Consider the following 22,217-nt stretch of genomic DNA (forward strand, 5'->3'; position numbering starts at 1 on the left):
GGAATTTATGAATTTATAACCATAGCAGAATTTCCCAATGGAAATCCCTAACTGCTGAGTATTTTAGATTGTGGCTGGGCATTTAGATTGGGAGCATTACATTTTAACAACAATGAAGAAGATGAAACTAGTTTTGGAAAAATACATTCATTAATAGACTTCTTTCGTCTATTTCATATTGTTGCAAGATACATATATTAGAGAGTTTAAACACACCTTAACAAAGCTCAAAATCCTAGGCGGTAGTTATAGGTATATTAGCTACAGAAGGCGCGTGCACAGTACTCATACAAATGCATTTTTCATATACAGGCTGTTATTTATATATTTTATTTCAACCGATCCTGTAATGTTTTTAAGATCTATGATATAATTTGGGTGGCATATTTATTTAATATTTGAATACGTACGAATAAAATGATAAATAGCATTTTTTTAAATTATAAGTAAAACAAACGTACGTATGCAAAAATTAATACGAATTAAAAAATGAGAAAAAAATATAGGATATAAATTATATTAAACAGGAAATAAGTGATTTTAAAAGTGTTCGAATTTTGATAATAATGCAGTCCTTTTCATTATTATGTATAGACATTCTTCTTTGTCGGCTAGTATTAAGTCCCGACCGTTACAAAGATAATAAAAAAATTCGCAAAGAAAGCGCTACACTTTGTTGTTTATTTGCTCACTTCAAATTTGTTTACTGTTGGGTGCCTAGACCATCAAAATATTTTTTCATTATTTTGCATAGAATTGTTTGTCGGCTTCAGAATTTTGTAGCTAAGTCAGAACTTGTCATAAATAATAATAAAATAAACTTACAAAAAAAATATTGCGGCGATCTTTGGATAATGCCGCAGTACATTTACACCCAGAAAGTCTACCCGAACTGGAAGTGTTTCTAATCTAAATAAATACATTGTTCATTTTATAATCTTATTTTTGAATTTCAATTTCAAACTTTTCTATTATAAGACTTTACTTTTACTACTCTACTACTAAACGTACTTCTAGTTTTACTAACCTTTTCTGATTTTCTTTAATTAGTTACTTCTTTGCTCGTTTTGGATAGTCTTCTGTTTCTATACAATGTCGTATCATAATTCTTCTACGCCACTTAATTCTCCATCACTTGAAGAATCCATATATTTGCTATCAGAATATTCTACTTTTATAATATCAGTGAAATTGTCCGTTAAATTATCGAGTTTTGGTTCCAGTTCAATAAATTTTTCTTCATGTTTTTTCACATGTCTCCAAACGTCTCTGAATGTATCAATAGTGATTGACTCTGCTCTGATTCACTATACGATGCATGAAATAGTTGAAAACATTATACACAATTTCGCGAGATTGTCCCGTTAGTGTTTTCCCAGATCCAATTTTATTACAAAGCATTTTATTATCATATATCCACTAATTCTAATGAACTAACTCCAATTAACCAATTAGCAAACAATATAAGAACGCGTTACGTCAGTTTGTGGGGGTTGATCGGTGACTGACCAGTGAAACTGGAAAAAATCACCCTGTAGTGCACACTTGATCACTGAGCAAAAATCACCGAGCAATACAAAAAATAATTGTTGTTTCTGTCATGCTCGGAAAGTGGGTGCGTATGAAAGGGACCAACTGATTGTCCTAGAAAACAGATACAAAAAATCTTATTCATATCTTCACGGATACAATATACGTGTTTGTATTGGTACGTGCCAGCTTTCGCTGCACGAGCTATATCTAGAGTTTGTTTAGATTAGCTACAATTTTTATACCTGCTTTTTATTGGATTTCTAAATAATTCTAGTTGGAAATGTTGGCGAAATTTTCAGCCCGCCCGAAAAGACGTCAGCCCTCAAAGGGTTAAAACAATAATAAAAAAACCTAGTAAATATTTCCATCGTTGATCAAACCACACAAAATGGCAAAGTTTCAAACAGTCGGAAGACTGAAGGAAAAGATACTAATTCGATTGCGAATTGGAGCTAATAAAGAGCCTTGTAAAAATACATAGAAGCATTTGAAATGCGAGTCTATAGGCGAATGCTATATTGGAGAAGTAAGTGTGTTTTCGTGTTATCTTTGTGTGTTTTGTCTCGAATGAATAAACTTAAGTAATCGCCAAGACTAGAAATCAGAATACTTCAGTCACGTGATGTGACACTACAAGACATATCAACTCTTGCATGTTATTATCCAAGGGAAGATCCTGGCTAAAAATCCCGAAGCAATGGTCCAATCGAAGTACCACTTTACTGTCGGCTAACAAAATTATCATATGAGCCGTTATAAGTGGCGGAAGTCCAATTTTCAGTTCCAAAAACACTTGTTTCTGTTTGAATAAATACCCAAATTGTCACTTTTATTAATTCTATATGTCCAGAGTCTCGGCAAAGCAGAATAAACGTATTACAGGCCACCAGTATTTTTAAATATTGTTAAACTGAAATGAAGGAAAATGGACTTTCAAATATAATCATATGATTGTAGAAATCCGGTAACGGATAAGGCACTAGGAGAAGAGAGAAGTAATGAAACAAGATTTTATTGTTTATATATTTTTTTAATCATCCCATTGTCATAAATGAAATTATTGTTTAATTAAAATTACAAAATATACAATCGAACACATTATAAACTTGTATGAATGCGAGTTGTGTAACGGTGCGGCAAAAACTAAAGTTAAAAAACTTGAAAAAGCTCAACAGAAGGTAGCACTCGATTTCATAATCAAAAAAATCACACCAAAATTTAATTTCAAAGAAAAACAGTATAAAATGTGCAATACAATTGAATTTTTCATAAACTTAAAAATTAAAAATCAATAACAGCTACATAACAAGGAATGAATAATAAAAAAAGAACATGAAAATATGATAAGTTAGGGAAAAAAACGGGTATGGTATAAAAAAATTGTAAATAAAAACTATATGCACTGATTAATTATATTTTTTTGATTAACGAAAACACTAGTTATAATGTATAATAATAAGAATAAAAATAGTATAAATAAAAACTGTTTTTTTTTTGATGATTACATATTTATATGTGAATCAATATTTGGGATGTACATTCAAAAACGAAAACGTTAATTTTGCAAACGGAAATTTGTCCGCAAAGCGAAATTTCTATATTGATTGTTAGTTGCATGCAATCACTAGTCCCTAGTAAACAAACCGTATAAATAAAATAAAAAAAATAAGTAGACGTTCGTATAGAAAATACATTTTTTTTGTCTGTCGTGGAAGGCAATCGATCGTTAAAGCTAAGATTACAAGAGCGATGACATTTCTAGAATTTCTTTTGGAAGGCGACAGAATCCAAAATAATAAATAAATAATTTAAAAACAAATATGAACTTCAGCCGAAAGCGTACCGGTGGGTTAAACGAAAACTCTCTATATGTATATATTCAAAATACAATTCGATGTATATAATAATAAAACAAACGCAATATTCTTAAGACAATGCGAGATTGTAAATATAAACTTTAGATTACATTCTTCATATTACAATATATAATATAATAAAAACTATATAATATATATATATATATATATATATATATATATATATATATATATATATACGTTTGCGATTATTATATAGCGTGATCGTATCAATACAGGTAGGCTTTATAATTCTACGGCGTCCGAATCAAAATGGCTGACCGCATTCGATTAGATCGAATTGAATTTGCAATAAAAAAAGTGGAAAAAAAAAGAAAGCGCACTAATATAGAAATATTGCAGCGATTCAAATTGAAAACAAATGAATAATTATAATTTTTACATATATATTTATCTTTCATTAATATTTATGCAGACGGAAAAATTCACAATGCACTTCATATACATGTATTAGAAGTGTGACCATAATAACACACAGCAAATATAAAACTTGCTGTTAATACATATTATTATATATATATATTTTAGGAACTATTCCGAAAATGCATAAACAGCTGATTAGAATACAATATAGTTATAAAAATTGACGTTTTATTACGAAAATTATTTCTACCTCTATTTTTTTTTGTTTTTTTATTATGATTTTTTTAATGCTTCGTATATTTTTGGCAATTTCTTACGAGTAACTGTGAAAAACCTATAATTTAAAGTGATAGAATATTTTGTATTATGTACACATTTCTGTTAAAATAATCATATTAAATACATCTATATGAGTAACCCTCACGGTATATACAAATATAAACATAAAATAACTAAAGAGAGAAAAAAAAAACATTGAAATTTAGACAAGATTGAGAAATTTTATTATAAGGCTAGCTGTATACATATTATAACATTATTATTTTAAAATTCAACACTTTGTGTATAAATACAATTTGAAAAATCCTAATTTAACTAAAAAAAAAATGATTTGAAATAGAATACACAAATAAAATCGTTACACCTTCTTAAGAAATAAATACGCATGTTCTATGTACATTTAAATTTTAAGTCGCATATTGCCATTGTGGTCCATTATAATGCTTTCATTTTACCAACGATTGAAAATATATAGTTCGTAGCACCCGAAACTACCAAAAACAACGCATCTCTCTGATTTAACAATATACAATTAGACACTAAAACAATTGCACACAATTCGAAAAAATAAATAAAAGTAGTACTGTAACAATAGAAAAAGAAAAAAAAAACTAAAAGGTAACATAGGTAAGAAAAAAATGCAAAGTCAGAAAATTCCTCTAAATAATTTTATATAAATAAATTGACATAGGCAAAAAGCATTTAGAATACACTTTGATCATCGACGTGTCAATTTCGTATTTATAAACAAGCGACAAATCGTACGACTACTTGCTCACTGGTCAAAGCCGACAAAATGCACTGAACAGTGTGTCCGCATTCTAAACAAGGATGGAACAATTAAAATAAAATACAGAAAAAAAACTTATAAAATCCTCTCGTAAAACAATAAATACGCTTGAACTTTAAGCACCTTCTCCTCGGTCGTCTCCTGAACCCTACTATCCGATATATAATACCATTTGCCGGAAGGCGGTTCGACTTCCAAGCCTCCGACGGCACCCTCACCGGATTCGTAACCAGATAACGAACTATCGGTATCATTATCGTTAGCATTATTAGCGCCGTTGACGAGATCGGCCAACTTATTGCCTTGATCGTCGGTTCCGTTGTTGGGCAAAAATCTCCAACGAGCGTCGCCAGGTTTGACCTCGGGTCTTACTTTGACGTAAGCGACGTAATGACCTAAATGCATACCGCCTGAATGCTCAACGACGCCGTACAGCGAGTATAAAATCTTAGATTGGTTCTGAGATACGTTGGGCAGTGATTTAACCTTATCCGAACAGAACGGAGCTATGTCTAAGATGGCTGGGAAGTTCACCGACTTGGTGAGCTTGCGAAGCACACACCTCGGACCTAACTGGAACCTTTTCAAATGCAATATTAAAACGGCAGGAGGGTTGGAGATGAGGAATCTCTTAGTGGCGTTAGTATAGACGGTCTTGCCCGAGTTGGCGCGTTTGGTGCAAGCTTCGCAGCCGACTTTGTTACTACCGGTGAGCAATTCGGAAGACGTGAACTGGTTGAGACAAGATTGTATGCTGATTTCTCCGTCGTCGCATTGATATCTCGGTGATACCGTGTTGTTGCGGTTGTCTCTTTTCCATCGGGAAGAGTCAATGTCGGGACTCGGCAGTCGCGTCGGACCGTTTGCAAATCTGAGCGGGAGGTTTTCCTCCTCGTTCACGTTCAAAGTGAGACCGTGCGATGAGCCGATGGTGTTGTGCCTATTCGTCGGTTCGTAACCACCGGTGGAAGTCAAATTGATTTTATCAAAGCTAGAATTAATTTTGTTAATTTTATCCTCGGAACTATCGGGTTCGTTATCTGCGTTAAACTTTGTGCCGAAGTTCACCGATTTTTGATGGTTAGCATCATTGAAAGATATTCTAGATACGGGCCGATCCATTTCTGCGCCAACCGGAGAATTGTTACTCTGCCTCGGACTCGAAATGTCCATGTTAATTTCGCTAGAGAGTGAAGTGGGGCTACCGAGCTCCTTGCTGGTAATGGGAGACTCGACGTTAACCGTATCAGATAGAGCATGCTTTGCCGTTTCAGGACTAGCAACACCAGAATCTGGATTGGAAGGCAGGGGACTGTCATCTACAGCAAGAGTTTTATATGGTAAGGCAATTGCAATAGACGGAAGATTTAATTTGGAATCTTCGACATCCTTATCAGTCCTTTCGGGTGACACGTCACGCTTTTCAGCATTCGATGTGTCAACAGGACTTGAACGGATCGAATCGGAGCCGATAACCTTTTCCGAATTGTATCCAGACTCCATATAAAACGATGCAAAATTCAAAGCGGTATCCCTAGCATTATCTTGATGTTTTGAATTTTCTTCTACATTATCTTCTACATCGGCGTCAGATTGTTCTGAAGAACTTTTATTTTCAAGTTTATTCTCATTATCGGCATCACCATTTTGATTGCTATCATCGGCTTTGATCGTATGACCATGATTTCCACCTAAAATCAAAAAAAAAATTAAATATGTACACTTCAAAATTTTAAATTAAATTTAACACATTATTTAAATTATACCTTTCTTATTTTTCTTCAATTTCCTTGCGGCCGCTTTCTCTTTCTTCAATTGGTGCTTAGTTTTCTCATTATCAGGAGCACCCAAACAATTGATCTGTTCATCTAAAAAAAAATATAATTATTAATTGCATATTTCTGAAATAAAAATACTTCACATTTCATATTAGTTTTTATAGATCATGACATACCTTGCGTTTTCCTCTTAGTGATTGCAGGAGGTTGTGGTTTATCAGCCGTAACTGGAAGAGAAAGATCCAAGAAATGTTCACTCGTATGTGATGCATATTGGCAATCTTGACATTGCAGTGTCGAAACCAGCAAACCACGGAAAACCTGAAAAAACATTTAAAAATAAAGATGTATAAAAAATCACCCAATGTAACGTAACAAGAAGTGAATACAATTTGCGAGAATTCAATACATGTGTTTCTCTCACCTGTCCTGGTCTCAGCATAGAATCAGAAGCCTGTTGGCCATAAAATTTCACTTTTTGTTTTGTTTCTTCGTCGATATCGGAGCGTTTCTCCTTAGAGTCGAGTCCCAATTTTTGTAAAATGACAACTTTGTAACGCAACAAATCCTCAGATCTGAACAGAAAATTTCGAAGTTGAATAAACTTTTAAACTAAATCAATCAATTTATTGCAAATCAACAAAATATTTACCTGACTGCTTCCAACAAATGCCGTAGCAGTTCATGACTGTCATGTTGGTCACCGCCAGCGAACTGCGGCACCTTTGTTTCAAACTTCTTGAAAAGTCTACTCGGCGAAAACACATCATGTTTGCCTGAAATTTAATAAAAATAATTCATTAGTTCACTAAAATGAATACATTACTTTCAGTTTACTAATTCAGAACATGGTAATAATATGGTCTGTGACAATCTCGTTAAAAAAATTCACTGTTCTAAAAATATTCACTGACCCACATAGTTTTCTTTATATACTGTGTAAGCATCTTATTTAGATTTTCCAGACATTTTTATTTAGATTTTTCAAGAGAAAGCATCAATAATCTCATAAATTATACGATTTTTACACAAGACATCATGTATGACTATATATATATATACATACAGATCATATTATACTAACTACTTATGTACTATATTTGGAATCGCGAGACGAAAATAAGGAAAAAAAATCACGATTTTCACAATAAATTAAGCAATACAGCATATTTTTCGACTTTAAAACAATCCATATGGTTAGTTCTAAATATATTTTAAATGTACTATAGAACATATATGTGAAGAAATCACATTCGGGCAAAGCGACAACGAAATCAGATAGCTTTTGCAATGGGAGACATTCAATAAAACCCTGTGTGAGAAGGAGGTACAACCATCAAACGATGATGTCTAATTATTCGAAACATAAAGCCCCAACTATTTCAGCAACAGCGCACAAGTGTTCTCGACATGTTTAACAATGTTGGAACCGTTTCAATGAAAAATCGAAAGCATATATGCTAACCACTAGTCCATGCGGCTGGTTGACCCTTTCAGTGCTGAACAACGCCATGAGTCGTGTAATCCATGCAATTGATTTGTCTACGTTTATAAAGACTCGTTTACACCGGAATTTCTGAATTTATAACCATAGCAGAATTAGCCGATGGAAATCCTCTTGTTGCACATGGGAACGATCAAATGGAACCAAATAGGTCATTATTGATAGAAGCATCACTTATTTAATAGATTTTCATTCATTTTAAGAGCATTACATTTTAACAACAATGAAGACGATGGAACTATTTTTGGAAAAATACATTCATTAATAGACTTCTTTTGTTTATTTCTAGTTTATTTTAGTCTAAACACAACTTAACAAAACTCGAAATCCCCGGCGGTAGTTATCTAGGGTTTGTTTCGAGTAACTACAAATTTTATACCTGATTTCTAAATAATTCTAATTGTAAGTGGGCGAAATTTTTAGCGTAGCGGGCTTTCAACAGAAATGACTTCAGCACTCTAAGGGTTAATGATAGAAAAAGGTAACAGAAAACTATGTAAAGAATGTACTCCTAGGTGCTACTTTAGTATGTGGTCTACCTTAGTATGCGATCTACCTTTGAATCGCATTGGACTATTTTTTTTTATTTGTATCATAGCAACAACCTGTTAATTATAATTTGTTTTTTCCTGCCGCCCCATAATGTTGTCGAAGCATTTCTATAAAAATATCGTCAGCAGCGAAGAAAATACCGACCCTAACAACCTAATCTTAAACGAATAGAGCAGTGGTTCTTAGCCTGGGTTCAATCGAACCCCAGAGGTTCGGTGAGTCAGTCTCATGGGTTCGGCGGAAATTCAGCAGAGCCAGGTTCAACAGCAACTCTTCAGAACAACGCTCTCAAAATTTTTGGTGTCCACAAATGGTAACGTACCCTGAAAGCTCTGGAGATTTTCATACCGTTTGTTACTACATATCTTTGCGAGCAATCCTTTTCGATGATGTTGGACATAAAAACGAAGAAAAGGAACAGACTTTGTTGCGAAAATGAAGCCACGCATTTCTGAACTGGTCTCTGAAAGGCAACAGCAGAAGCCACACTGATTTGCAGTAAATATTCACTATTATGTTTTTGTGTGAAAATCATGTTTTAATGGTTTTATTCGTTGAACACAGTGATGTTGATGCACGGTTCATTTTGTGCACCAGTAAAATATATACCTACATATGTTTTGAATTTGAAAAAAATCATATTTCATTTTTCCAATTAAGAAGAGTTCGGTGAATGCGCATATGAAACTGGTGGGGTTCAGTACCTCCAACAAGCTTAAGAAACACTGGAATAGAGCCAACCCTAACTTAGCCTAACCTAATAAATAGGTGTTGGCTGCTAAAAATGTTTTTTCCATCAACATTTCCACAAAAAATATTTAAGCCTCAGGTTAGGTTAGGTTAAGTTAGGGTCGGTATTATTCAGTCTCACTGTCACTCGCGAGAACTGAGACTGCATATTAACACATTGTATGCAGGCAGCTGTGACTAATCGCTTGCGACCTACCACGGGCTATTACATATTAGCGTAATCCCGCAATTATTTACAAATTACATAAAATGTCATAACTTTTAAAGTATTTAACATATTCAAAGGGTTAATTAATACCCGTCCCGAATTGAACGTGTTAAAGTAAAAACGTGAAGGCAGACCAGATCGCATACTAAAGTGGCACCCAATATAATATATAACATTCAGATAAAATTGTTTACCACACAATAAGCTCCAACATTTTCCATTCATAAGTTTATATATAAAATGTATCATAGCAAAACTGTTGCCGTACATTATATAATACAAAAAATATATTTTCACATTATATAACCATTGAAATTCTCACCCCATTCAAAACATCATTTCCAGCCATGTACATGAAAACGCAACGTTTCAACCACAGAACCAAAATAAAAGTTACATAAACATATCGCGACAAACACACAACTATGTATGAATGTACATATATATATATATATAACCCATCACTAGAAATTATCATAAACAGATGACACGGCAAAAAAAAAAAAAACAATACGGTCAAGATAATTCATAGTATGTATGTAGATAAATCAACCATCAAGTCGTCCAACAAGGTTACATAACTCCAGGCAAAAATCGGCATACAAATTAACATATACTGGAACAACTACACTACGCTTAACATAACCGACTACACTATGCTTAACATAACGCTTTATCAAGACAACTATATATAGACGATTGATAAAAATACAACGCGGCGATATAATATTTACATGTTCGTCTTCAATCAAAAAACTAACCTACGTCGCGGCACACACATGTTTTCCATTGTGCAACACGGCATGTGTCACGATTGGCTCACAATTCGAATGTTTACCGTGTACGTACGGTCGCATACACATTTTAGCAATACCGATTGAGCCAAATGCACAAATAGCGACTGCAACGACACTAAATATAGCCCGTTTATTTTGTCATAAACGCCACCGCACTCAAAGTTCGACGTTATATACAAAAAAAACAAGCCGTTCAGATTCTAATCGCCGTCTTATCGGGCAAAACCGCAAAACTCCCCAATATGAATGTTTTCAGTGTCGTAATAACAAAATAAGATACAATTTTTATCGTGAGCTGTCGATGTATGCATGTGCAATATTTTCTTTGTTCCGAGTCGATAAACGTACAAAGAGAGGCGATTGATGTTTTTGAGAAGTGGGAACGATTTGAATCTGTCGTCAGATTAAAACTGTCGAAGGAACAAAGAGAGTGTGTGTGTGAAAATTTGAATTTGTAATTCGTTCCCGAGTTGGTACGATTTTGCTGAGTAATTTCCGAATTTGTAAGTAAGGTTATGTTGCAGTTATCTTTTTCTATATATACGGATGATGATAAAAATGTATAAAATGCACAATGCAATTGTGTTAATATGTGAATCATTACTTTCTACGTGTTTGATATCGGAATTGATTGTCTGAATCAATAGAATTGAATCAATTTACTGAATGAAGTATGTAAAGAAGGAAAAATTTTTTCCTCGCTTACTTAGCATATATCTGTATCTCAAATCTGACAAAATTGGAAACAAAGTATTTGCGAGGACGATTTATAAATGTAACATGTCCAATCTTGGATAATAGAGTTTGAGTTGAGATAAATCGAGTAAAATTTGTTAATAAAATCCACGAGTGCTATATCTCAGGTGTGTTTGTCGTAATTTATCAAGATTTCTAAATATTGGTGTTATCAATATTGATTTAACTGGTCAATAATTTGTTAACATTTGATATTTTATATAAGCTGTTTAATGATGACTATTGTAGATGCAGAAATTTTTCTTTTTCTGATTTCATCCACCCGTCTTCACACATTTTAGCACTTCTTTCGAGTACCATTTGAGCACTTCTTTCTTCTAGCTATGTAACCAGACCATTGCCATTTAAATTTCTTTACATCAACCACCGTTTTCATATTTCTAAACCACATATTCCGTTTTATATCTCTCCTGTTATGCGAAGCATTATACCTGAAGTTTAAATTTGTCAGTAGGTCTCTGAAAAACTGTAACAGCAGACAAATTTCTTGACAATCCTTGTATATGGATATATCAAATTCCTTCGAAATTTAGAGCTGGATTTTGCGCATTCCATGAACCGCTAGACGTATTTCATCCTCAAAGAGCTGGCAGTTTCAGATGTAGAATAAAGATTCTTTCCTACTTTGGCCTTATTGCCAAGAAGAATGTGGAGAGCTGGTAGTCACCAGAACACTAGAAGGCGAGCGAAAGGACGGTCTTTAATAAGACGGTCAGATCAAATTAAAGAACTGGCGGGATCGTCTCTTGAAGCTCATGCAAGCAGAATGATCTGCCGTTCTGAGTTTAGCATTCTTTGCCATGTATGGACTTGTTGGCAACAGCAAACACCGTGAGTCAGTATTCAGATCATGGTGGTCTGACTATGAACTGGCAGTCCGGCGGTCCGAATTCGGAACGCCGCTTTCTGCTTGGCACAAGATCGAGATGAGCAGAAATGGATTGTCTACCCGATTTCAGACGCTCAGCATTAAGCAAACGAAAAAGAAAATATTGAAAAATTCTAAATTTACAGGCATTATAAATAGCTTTAATAATATTGATAATAATAATTTAAAGTAATGGAAAAAATTATTTTAAGATTTAGGAAACGGTTTTTTTTAATATACAGTAAACTCTTGAATAAAATATAACGTGTAAAATTGCTGTAATTGTTCGGAGGCTCGTGTAACTCTTCGACGTGAGTATCGTCCAGTTCGAATTGAAAGATGTAACAGACCGAAATGATATAAAACAATAAGGGCGAAAACACACCGGATGGTATGGAACGTCATGTGTCCTTAGCTTCCCACTATGCACGTGCAGAATGAATATATTTGGGAGGTTGCACGTGTATGCATTTTCATATGCAACTGAAAAGTTTCTCCTACATTTCTTCAAATATGGGATTCACCGTTATCGATCACTATCAAGCAAGGAAAAAATAACACCGAAAACACTCCAGGTGGTGATTTTTGGGCCTATGTACCATGAATATGGGCTAGGGGTGTTGGGTTTTTCACATGGTTGAAAATATTAAAAAAAAACCCCTAAACCACGTCCCACTCAGTGTTTTCTGTCCTCCTCGGGACATTCTGCGCATTTTTTCTTCCCTATTTCTTAACTTGTGAGTGAAATGCTTATTGGCAATTCCCCTTTTGTTAGAGGTCCAAGGGATCACCTCTCTAGAGTCTTTTTATAGGCTTGTTTGTTAATAATAACTCCCCCTCGGCCAGACTGTTGGGGTGAAATAGAACATCAAATATAATTAAATATATTCATGGCACACCCAGCACACACCTTCCCAAAATCACCCCCTGGAGTGTTTTCGGTAAAATTTTATCCTTGCTCGACAGTGATTGATAACAGTGTATCCCATATTTGAAGAAGAATATAGGAGAACCCACACAATGGGGGGAGCCAAGCACACGACGTGCCGTTCTTCCCTGTGATTTCGCCCTAAATCTAATATATAATTTCGAAAGAGACTTTGTATGTACGTATGCAAGTATTTTTGGTTGGAAACTCTCGGGAAACTTTATATGACGATTCATTTTTTTTACGATTCAAATAAATTTAATAAAAAAAATTAATATTTACTATTAGATTCGCAATGTTTAAGCTGTTTATATTATACAAATACTGAGCGAAGCCGGGTAAAACAACTAGTTTAATACATAATTTCGAAAGCGGCTTTGTATGTAAGGTTTGTTGGTAGCGTCGAAAACAAATCAAAGTTTCAACGACAACGATATATATGGTTAAATATAATTTATTTTCGATTCAAATAAATTTAATAATAAAAAAAACAAATGAATATTTACCATTAGTTTCGTCGTGTTTAAGCAGTTTAGATTACAAACACTAGTGTTCTATGAAATAAAATACCCACCGGAAGTCTGCAACTCTTGGAGCGTGTCAGCCAGCGTCTCGGTGAGTTCGCCCCACTTGGACAGCTCGCCGCTGATCGGCGGCAGCTCCACGTCTCTCTCGGCCTCCTCCTCCGCCTCCCCGTCTTCCTTCTTGTCCTCGTCGGCCGCCTTCTTCTCCGGCTTGTACTTCATGAGCCCGCCGGCGAGTTGGAACTTCTGGCCGGGCGACGCCATCTGCCGGAGCACGTCGACCAGGTACGGAGTCTGCACCAGGCATTGCACAACGCTGTTGAAGAAACACGTGTTGCCCAGGTTGGAGAGTCCTCGCACCCGGCGCACGCCGGACTCCGAGCTGGAAGACAGGGGCAGGGAGAGGGGGAGCGGGAGGGCGGTGGAGGAGGAGTGGGAGGGCAACTTCATGGAGAAGCGCTCGGGGTCCGAGTCGGGGGCGGAGGCGGAGGCGGGGGCGGGGGCGGGGGCGGGGGTGGTGCGGTTGTGGGAGTCGTTGCGGCGGATGAGGTCGAGCGCCTCGTTGAGCTTGCGGTTGGAGTCGGCGTCCACCTCGTTGTTGCACGAGTAGCAGAAGACGGCGAGCGTGGCCTGGTTGGCGGCCAGGCAGTGCAGGTCGGAGCGCGGGGTCTTGAAGTGGTCGAGGGCGTGCTTGTTTCGCATGCGGCCGCACAGCTGAGAGCCGCACGTCAGGCACACCCACAGCGTGTCGTCCTCGATGAAGTCAGCGTCGGGCAGCGGGGGGGGGCACTTGGCGCAGGCCGTGGCCAACCCGCCCGTCTTGTTGATGGCTTTGCGCAGCTTGTTGAGGTCGACGGCCTTCTGCAGATGGGGGCACGTGGCGGAGGAGCGCTCCGAGTTGGAGCGCTCGGCCGACGAGTCGCTGGAGTTGTGCATCGCGCTCGCCCGCCGCTCGGCCGCCGAAGCCCGCGACCTGTTCAACACCATCACACGCGGCCGACTGTCGACCCCTCGCCCCTCGCCCTTCGCCCCCTCGCCCGCCCCTCTCGGATGAAATGGGACACACGAGCGCAGGCCGGCCACCTCACCGACACCACACACCACACACCACACACCACACACCACACACCACACCCGCTTTGTCTAGTGGCGCTCTTTGTCATCGCGATGTCTATGGACGACTCCGTCAACGGCTTATTGCGCACATTGTGATCCACTCAGAGTGATGTAATAATTAAAGCGCGGATAGAGAGCGTGCTTGTTCCAGGATAATCTATGTACAAAGCTAGAGTGCAAAAAAAAAAGGTTCGGCGAACCTTTAACAATGCATTGACAACAAGGCTGGCCGCGCACTAGGCAGCCAGGCTGCCGCAGCCAAATTATTGAGCAGCCAGTTTCGGCAGCCAGAGTCGACGGCCAGTAGTCACCTTTCCGTCAAGCGTAGAAGAAATAATTCTTTACCTCTTGTTTCGTAAGAAACGCAAAGCAAAGAGAAGATTTTGGATTCATTCATTCAAACAAACAGCGTTTCCAGAATTTAATGGAGAAAGATGGATTGAGATGGCAAATGGTTTCAATAAAAATGCAAATTTTCCCAATTGCATTGGTGCCATCGATGGTAAACATATATGTAAGATTAATAAAACCAAGCTTTCCTCACACTTTGTATTTGTGATTTCCTACCATCTTCGTCTTTTCACATCTCGATCACTATATTCTTCTGAAGACATATCCCATATTGCCTTACGATTTAATCCGTTACAGATAATCCTTGAAAGGTCACACAGTCTCTGGGATTCTATTCTGGCTGCTACGTCAAGTGCGCGGAGACTGAAGGCAGCCACATACTAGCCACATACATTCTACCTTGCAGGCTCTGGCTGCGTGCAGCCAGCTGGCTGCCGTGCAATCGTACGCGATCTATTGGCTGCCGCAGCCAGGAATTCTTGGCTGCCTAGTGCGCGGGCTCCAATGAGCCACCGTATGTTAGATTGGCTGCCTAGTGCGCGGCCAGTCCAATTGTAGTTTCGAAAAGGAATTGAAACTCGAATAAAAATAAAGTTAAAGATATTGAATCGACTGGTTTCGGAAAAAAATTGATGTACGAATTAAAAATTACGAATTACAAATTACGAAGTGATTACGAATTACGTTTTATGCATCGCCGACGCCCCGACGCTTTTGCCCCCGGCACCCCCGGCGCCCCCAAAGCCACCGACGCCTCCGACGTCCCCGGCGCCCCCAGCCGGGATACGGTCGAAACCTTTAACCCGCCCTATAAAATGTATCTCATGTTGTTTATTGTGTGTTTTTGAATGCATTGTGCAATTTTTATCGATGCTTGCTCATCTTGCGAGTAATATAAACAAACAGAGAAGTTTTTATCGGACATGCGTCGAGCACCAAGCATCAAATACGACTGATGCTAGAATTATTTAAGATTGTCTGTGTATAATCGTCGCTTGACAAAAATATGACGCCTAAAGCCACTTCTATTAAGAGTATCGGCCCTCGTAAGTTGTAAAATAAAACCAGTACACTTTTTGTACCTAATAGATGAATTTGAATGTTTCGATGATTATTCCGCAAAAAGCGATCTCGTATACATCATTAAAATCTCGATCACAGAACATCTGGAACCCGAAAACTTGTAATAAACTTGTAACACGCGAAATATTGTACCGACGAGAACTCGAGTGAAAGATATTCCGTATCGTGTGCGCGATCACAACAGTGGTGTAAAGCTCTGACCGCACTATGCGACAACCGAACGATCCGACCAAATATTGTTTGTATGAAATTGTATGAGACATAACGCACTGCGCAACAGTCGCATGACGTAGAACGACACCTTGCGTCAGAGTTGACTTTTCGACCAACTTTGACGCAAGGTGTCTTTTGTAACGTGACGCAGTGTCGTGTAGCCATAATCTTTTGGTTTTTCTTGATTGCTCTTCTTCCTCGTATATCAAAGATACTATAATAGCGTCCGTTTCGTCGATCTCACTCCGAGGTACCGAACGAATGATTGACATAATTTACTGCGTAGTGTCGTATCACTGTCGTTCAAGTAAGGTTTACCTAATATTGTCGCACACTGTTGTGAAGTGTTGGATCGTTTGGTTGTCGTACAGTGCGGTCAGACCTTAACTAGAAATTTTGGGCCCGTAAGCAAAAAAATCATCAAGTCCCCCCCCCCCCCTCAAACTTTTAAATCGAAATACCAAATTTTGGGTTTCGCAACGCAGTATTAATATAAATATAATTATTGTTAATATGTAGGTAGGTACATAATATAATTTTCTTAATTTAACTCACCTTTTTTAAAAAAAATTCTTTCAACCTTACTGATTGCAAAATCATGAATTAGTTGATTGAGGTCTATTTTGGCTGCTTCTTTGTGCTCAATTGTAAACAAAGATAGTTCATTGAGTCTGGTTTGACCGATTGAATTTATTTTGTAATCTTTAATTATTTTTAATTTATTGAATGTTCTTTCTACACGAGCCACAGTTACCGGAATAGTAAAAAATAACATGAATGTGGTATATACTTCTGAAAAATCACTCTCCAAACAACTGTACTCGGTAATAAGCAATTCTGAAAATTGCCTCATGGTTATTGTTTCAGAAAGACCTTTATTTAATAAAAGTACATGTTTAAATTGTGGTAATTGGATTATTAGTCACATTGCGATCCCCAAAAGACAATTTTTGCCATGAAAATCGCGAATACGGAATATTTGGCACTCGAGTTCCTGTTAGTATTGTGGCGGCTCGCTATACGACATGGTCGAGTTTGGTCACCTTCCAGTGAGTGGGGACCAACTCGATTGTGTTCAGAGTTAGCTACCTCACTCTGCCTTCAGCTGTCATAAATAAAACACGTGCATTAACATGCCAGTCGTCTCATTCGTTCATCCCCCATAGTATGATGGACTTTTTGCCCGCCAGATGTTCCGTTATAGAGGTTTCAGTGACTTTTAGCTGAGCCCTTTGTGACCAAAAACCAATGAAACGAAAATTGAGATAGGAATTGATCTGAGAAAACTTCTGAATATTTTTTCTGAAATTCAAACAATGGTCTCGAACATCTTTTTCCGACATATTAATAATTTTCCGAGGTTCAAGAAAACCGAAACAGGTTTTCACTACCTGCACTCCCGCAAAACGTGTACCCGCAATATCAACTCATAAAACACAAACAATGCATAGCTAGAATAATAATTGGAATTAAATTAGGAAAATGTTAATTTAAAAATGTAGAAATACACTTGTACAGACTCCAGGGATGTTCAACTCGAGAGCACCCCGGAAGTCGGTTTCTTAGAAGCTCGTGGTAAGCGTGGGCGGGACTGGTCTCCTCCAAGGGATCTACAGGTCGTCGTCTGCGGTCTGGTCTCTGCTGATGTCTATCTCTCTCTCTCTCTCTCGTACAGTGTGCGTAAGGGAGTGTGATACGGGACAAAGGCGGGAAATTGAATAGTAATGAAAACAGGTTATAATTCTGTTTGTATGGTGACTGTATTTTATATATATATATATATATATATATATATATATATATATATATATATATATATATATATATATATATACCCAGAGATCAAGCAGGGGGCAAAAAAGGGGGGGGGGGGAGTCCGACTTGAAATTAGCGCGCACGTGTTCAAGAGGTTATGATAACCTCACTCAACCACGTGGCTACGTGATCTGACTTCGACGAAGAGAGACCAGGAATTCCTCACTTCTCACCGGACGTATACTGAAGCTGTACTTCCAGTATCGTCTGCCGATCAAGGCTGAGCTGATCGGGACTCGGTGGTGGGAACCAACTCGGTAGCGAACAGAGATGTTCACTCGACCGACGCGGAAAACGAATAGGAGGCGGGGACGCGCGCTCGACGCCGATCTCCCTCCAAAACGGCTCCTTTGGTCGTAACGCCACGAAAGCTGACCATGAAGACTTGGTCGGAACATACTCCCCCCGTTGGAAGTCAGAGGATCGAATTCCAAAACAAACAAGAATTAATGGTGCACAAGCGACTAATGAAATAAGCAAAAAAACAACAACAAAATAAAAAACAACACAACAAAATAACCCAGTCAGCAAACAAAATAACATTAGTCCACCGTCAGTTTCCCATCCTACATAAGCAGCTGACTAAGCCGGCAAGAAACAAACAAAAAATAGACAAACAAACAACCAAAACACCAACAAATAACCAACACCAATGCTAGGTAACAATATTGTTCAACCGTTATATGTCCCAATCTATCCTGATAGCTCCATTACAAAGCACCAATCAAACCAACAAGAGATGCATAAAAGAAAAGCAACTCAAAAACTTAAGTTAAAACACATAAACTGAATCCACAACACAGATACAAACAACGCGCCAACTTTAATGTGGGACGTTATGAACGTTCGCCACACCGTTGCACAAATTCACTGAGTGCTGCTCGACTGGCAGTCGAGCTACTCGCCGGACTGCTCGCTTGGTGTTGCTGATGGAGGAGTAGTAGGACCTACTCCTGTGCCCCTGTCTGCCAGGGGCCGCTGCTGCATGTGCTGGTGTGGTAGCACCCTCGCTCCGGGTTGATCGACCAGATCCTCCTGCTGTTGCGCAACTAGTGGTGCGCCAACTAGGAACTGGCCAGGAGTTATGGGAGCTGGGTTGGGAAGGTCGAAAGATGTGAGGGTTAAAGGGCGCGGGTACATTGCGCTTCGGCAAGCGGAATCTTCGTTCCGCGTAAATACGCGATTCGTCCAGGGGACGCGTAACTATCTTGACTGGACGTCTCGCGCCAAAACAAGATAACGGATCACGACCCGTTGTGTGATGGCAATTCCGAGAATCGCTTGAAACTGTGGGCGCTTCTAGAGAGCCGCCCAATATCCAGCCGAAAGCTGTATTCATCATCGCGATGCGTCCTCCTCTGTCACCGCGTGACTTGGAGGGAACTAAAATGGTACGTTTGCCATTGCGTAACATCGCATGATAGGCGTCGCTGCCTATCACCATATCCACTGTACCGGGAATATCGAATGACGGATCGGCAAGGGGGAGATGAAGCGGCAAATGGCTCCGAATCTCGGACACGTTGCGCGATGGAAGTTGATTCGCGATCTCGGGCATGATTGCACAATCGAGATCAACACTGGAGCCCTGATTGGGGATGCGCGGTAGAATTCGAATTACCGCGCCACTAGTAATGGACGTCCTATTTGAACCTATTCCTACCAGGTTGACGTCCATCCTTTTCGACTTTAAGGCGAGTCGCCTTCTTAAGTCTTCAGAGATGAGGTTGAGTTCGGAGCCGTTATCTAACAATGCTCGAACCTTGTGCGAACGCCCATCTCCGCCGCGAACTTGTACTTCCACGGTGGATAACAGGACAGTTCGGGCGTGAGAAGGCGATACGCGTCTCACCGAGTGTAAAACCAACGATGATTTTACGGGTTTGGCGTTCTCTGATTTCTTGGGGCTCCGATAATGTTTGGCCTTATTTGAAGGCGAAGTTTGGTATGGAGTTGAGTCATGTAACATGGTGTGATGGGCATGACCGCATTTGAAGCATCTCTGCTTTGTTTGGCACGCGTGAACTATGTGCCCTGGCCTCAAGCAGTTGAGACATAGTCGACGTTTTATGGCGTTCGACCTACGCTCATCACCGCTCATTTGGCGGAATGATGGACAGGCTAGCAGAGAATGACTTCCGCTGCAACTGATGCAGGAGGGGCGTTCCCTCCTCACATGCAGAACTGCTGCCTTCGGATTCGTAATGGTTCTTGGTCGAGGATTCGACTCGCCTTTTAAGACGAAGTCGGCATTTGCCATCGATTGGCACTGGCACGTTAGAAAATGCATTATTTTGCTAAACGTGCAGTCTTCATACTTGGGAGTCTGAAGCTCCCATTGCAGAAGTGTACTCCGGTCGAGTTTTCTGGTGATAAACATCACCAGAATCTCGTTCCAGGTCTCGACCCGGACGCCCAAGTTAACGAGCGCACGTACATGCATGTTGGCATCATCTATGAGACGACGCAGACTGACGTGATTGTTGCTCACGACTGGCTCGGCTTCAAGCAATGCCTGAAGGTGATACTGAACAACAATTTTTTTGTTGTTATAGCGTTGATCCAAAATGGACCACGCGCTCGTAAATGAATCTGAAGCTAATTCCAAGCCGTCAACTAAACGTTGGGGCTCTCCTTTTAGGCTTCCTAGTAAGTATTGGAACCGGGCGATTTGCGAACTCTCGCCGGCCATAGCGGCCAAGAAGCGTTGTGAAAAAAGCGGCCAATTTTGGACGTTGCCTTCGAAGGTGGGCAACTCCAAACGGGGCAATTTTATTGCCGAATTTGATTGCGGTACAGGTGACATTGTGAGGTTAGCGCCATCTAACGGTGAAGCGCTCAATTGCGGCTCACGCAAATTGATTGCTTCGGTGCATCGCACGAAGGCGGCCATATGCTCCCTATCAAATAGGTCCACGACGGATTCGGAGGCCTGCGCCTCTTCTTGGTCCAGCTCGTTTATATGAGCTTGGATCGCTTCGAATTCAGACAGTAATGGTCTGATTGTTTCGAGCCTGATTCTGAGCTCGAAGATGCTCAGATCGTCCCCCAATTGATTCGCGTTTCTCGTTAACCGAGCGCGAATTCTTTTCCGCGTATTTTTAAGCGTACTCAAAGACGCCATTATTGAAATGCGACGAAATCAAACAAAGGAAAAAATGGACGCGGGAAAAAACAAAATGGACGTTGACGACCAAAAAAAATAGCAACAACAACAGAAAAATGCTAATTACGACCAACCTGGATTCGACGACGTTGGAAGACCAGCTCTGGAAGAAATCCGGCTCGAAGGACCAAATGTACAGACTCCAGGGATGTTCAACTCGAGAGCACCCCGGAAGTCGGTTTCTTAGAAGCTCGTGGTAAGCGTGGGCGGGACTGGTCTCCTCCAAGGGATCTACAGGTCGTCGTCTGCGGTCTGGTCTCTGCTGATGTCTATCTCTCTCTCTCTCTCGTACAGTGTGCGTAAGGGAGTGTGATACGGGACAAAGGCGGGAAATTGAATAGTAATGAAAACAGGTTATAATTCTGTTTGTATGGTGACTGTATTTTATATATATATATATATATATATATATATATATATATATATATATATATATATATACCCAGAGATCAAGCAGGGGGCAAAAAAGGGGGGGGGGGAGTCCGACTTGAAATTAGCGCGCACGTGTTCAAGAGGTTATGATAACCTCACTCAACCACGTGGCTACGTGATCTGACTTCGACGAAGAGAGACCAGGAATTCCTCACTTCTCACCGGACGTATACTGAAGCTGTACTTCCAGTATCGTCTGCCGATCAAGGCTGAGCTGATCGGGACTCGGTGGTGGGAACCAACTCGGTAGCGAACAGAGATGTTCACTCGACCGACGCGGAAAACGAATAGGAGGCGGGGACGCGCGCTCGACGCCGATCTCCCTCCAAAACGGCTCCTTTGGTCGTAACGCCACGAAAGCTGACCATGAAGACTTGGTCGGAACAACACTTTCAACGATGTGCACCAGTAGTAATATAACAATTGGCTTCGTCCACACACACGGTATCTACACCCGATATTTACGAAATTTTCCATAACCAGTTCTTAAATAGCAACCACAGGTTTGATATTTTCACGAGCACCATATCACGA

At 39.3% G+C, this 22,217-nt stretch overlaps 1 protein-coding gene across 2 annotated transcripts; it reads right to left on the reverse strand.

The window, feature by feature from the left end:
• Positions 1-4,059: 4,059 nt before the first annotated feature.
• On the reverse strand, positions 4,060-15,161 carry Usp16-45 (ubiquitin specific protease 16/45). 2 transcript variants are annotated; one of them, XM_077428042.1, is made up of 6 exons: positions 13,558-15,161; positions 7,273-7,396; positions 7,045-7,195; positions 6,797-6,941; positions 6,609-6,710; positions 4,060-6,533 (listed from the first exon to the last, which is right to left on the reverse strand). In XM_077428042.1, the coding sequence occupies exons 1-6, from the start codon at positions 14,492-14,494 to the stop codon at positions 4,918-4,920; spliced, it is 3,075 nt and encodes a 1,024-aa protein (XP_077284168.1). In that variant the 5' UTR covers positions 14,495-15,161; the 3' UTR covers positions 4,060-4,917. The 2 variants fall into 2 exon arrangements, with proteins under 2 accessions (XP_077284168.1, XP_077284167.1); XM_077428041.1 differs by having other exon boundaries at positions 7,030-7,195.
• Between the last annotated feature and the right edge of the window lie 7,056 nt (positions 15,162-22,217).

Source organism: Arctopsyche grandis, chromosome 3, assembly GCF_051622035.1.
Source record: "Arctopsyche grandis isolate Sample6627 chromosome 3, ASM5162203v2, whole genome shotgun sequence".
Taxonomy (NCBI): Eukaryota; Metazoa; Arthropoda; class Insecta; order Trichoptera; family Hydropsychidae; genus Arctopsyche; species Arctopsyche grandis.

What these genes read in the sequence shown, in the direction of transcription:
- Usp16-45 (XM_077428041.1), bottom strand. Translation starts at nt 14,494, where the DNA reads ATGGTGTTGAACAGGTCGCGGGCTTCGGCGGCCGAGCGGCGGGCGAGC. An exon ending in CCAAGAGTTGCAGACTTCCG is followed by an intron (nt 7,397 to 13,557) that starts GTGGGTATTTTA and finishes ATTAAATTTCAG; the next exon opens with GCAAACATGATGTGTTTTCG. An exon ending in CATTTGTTGGAAGCAGTCAG is followed by an intron (nt 7,196 to 7,272) that starts GTAAATATTTTG and finishes TTTTCTGTTCAG; the next exon opens with ATCTGAGGATTTGTTGCGTT.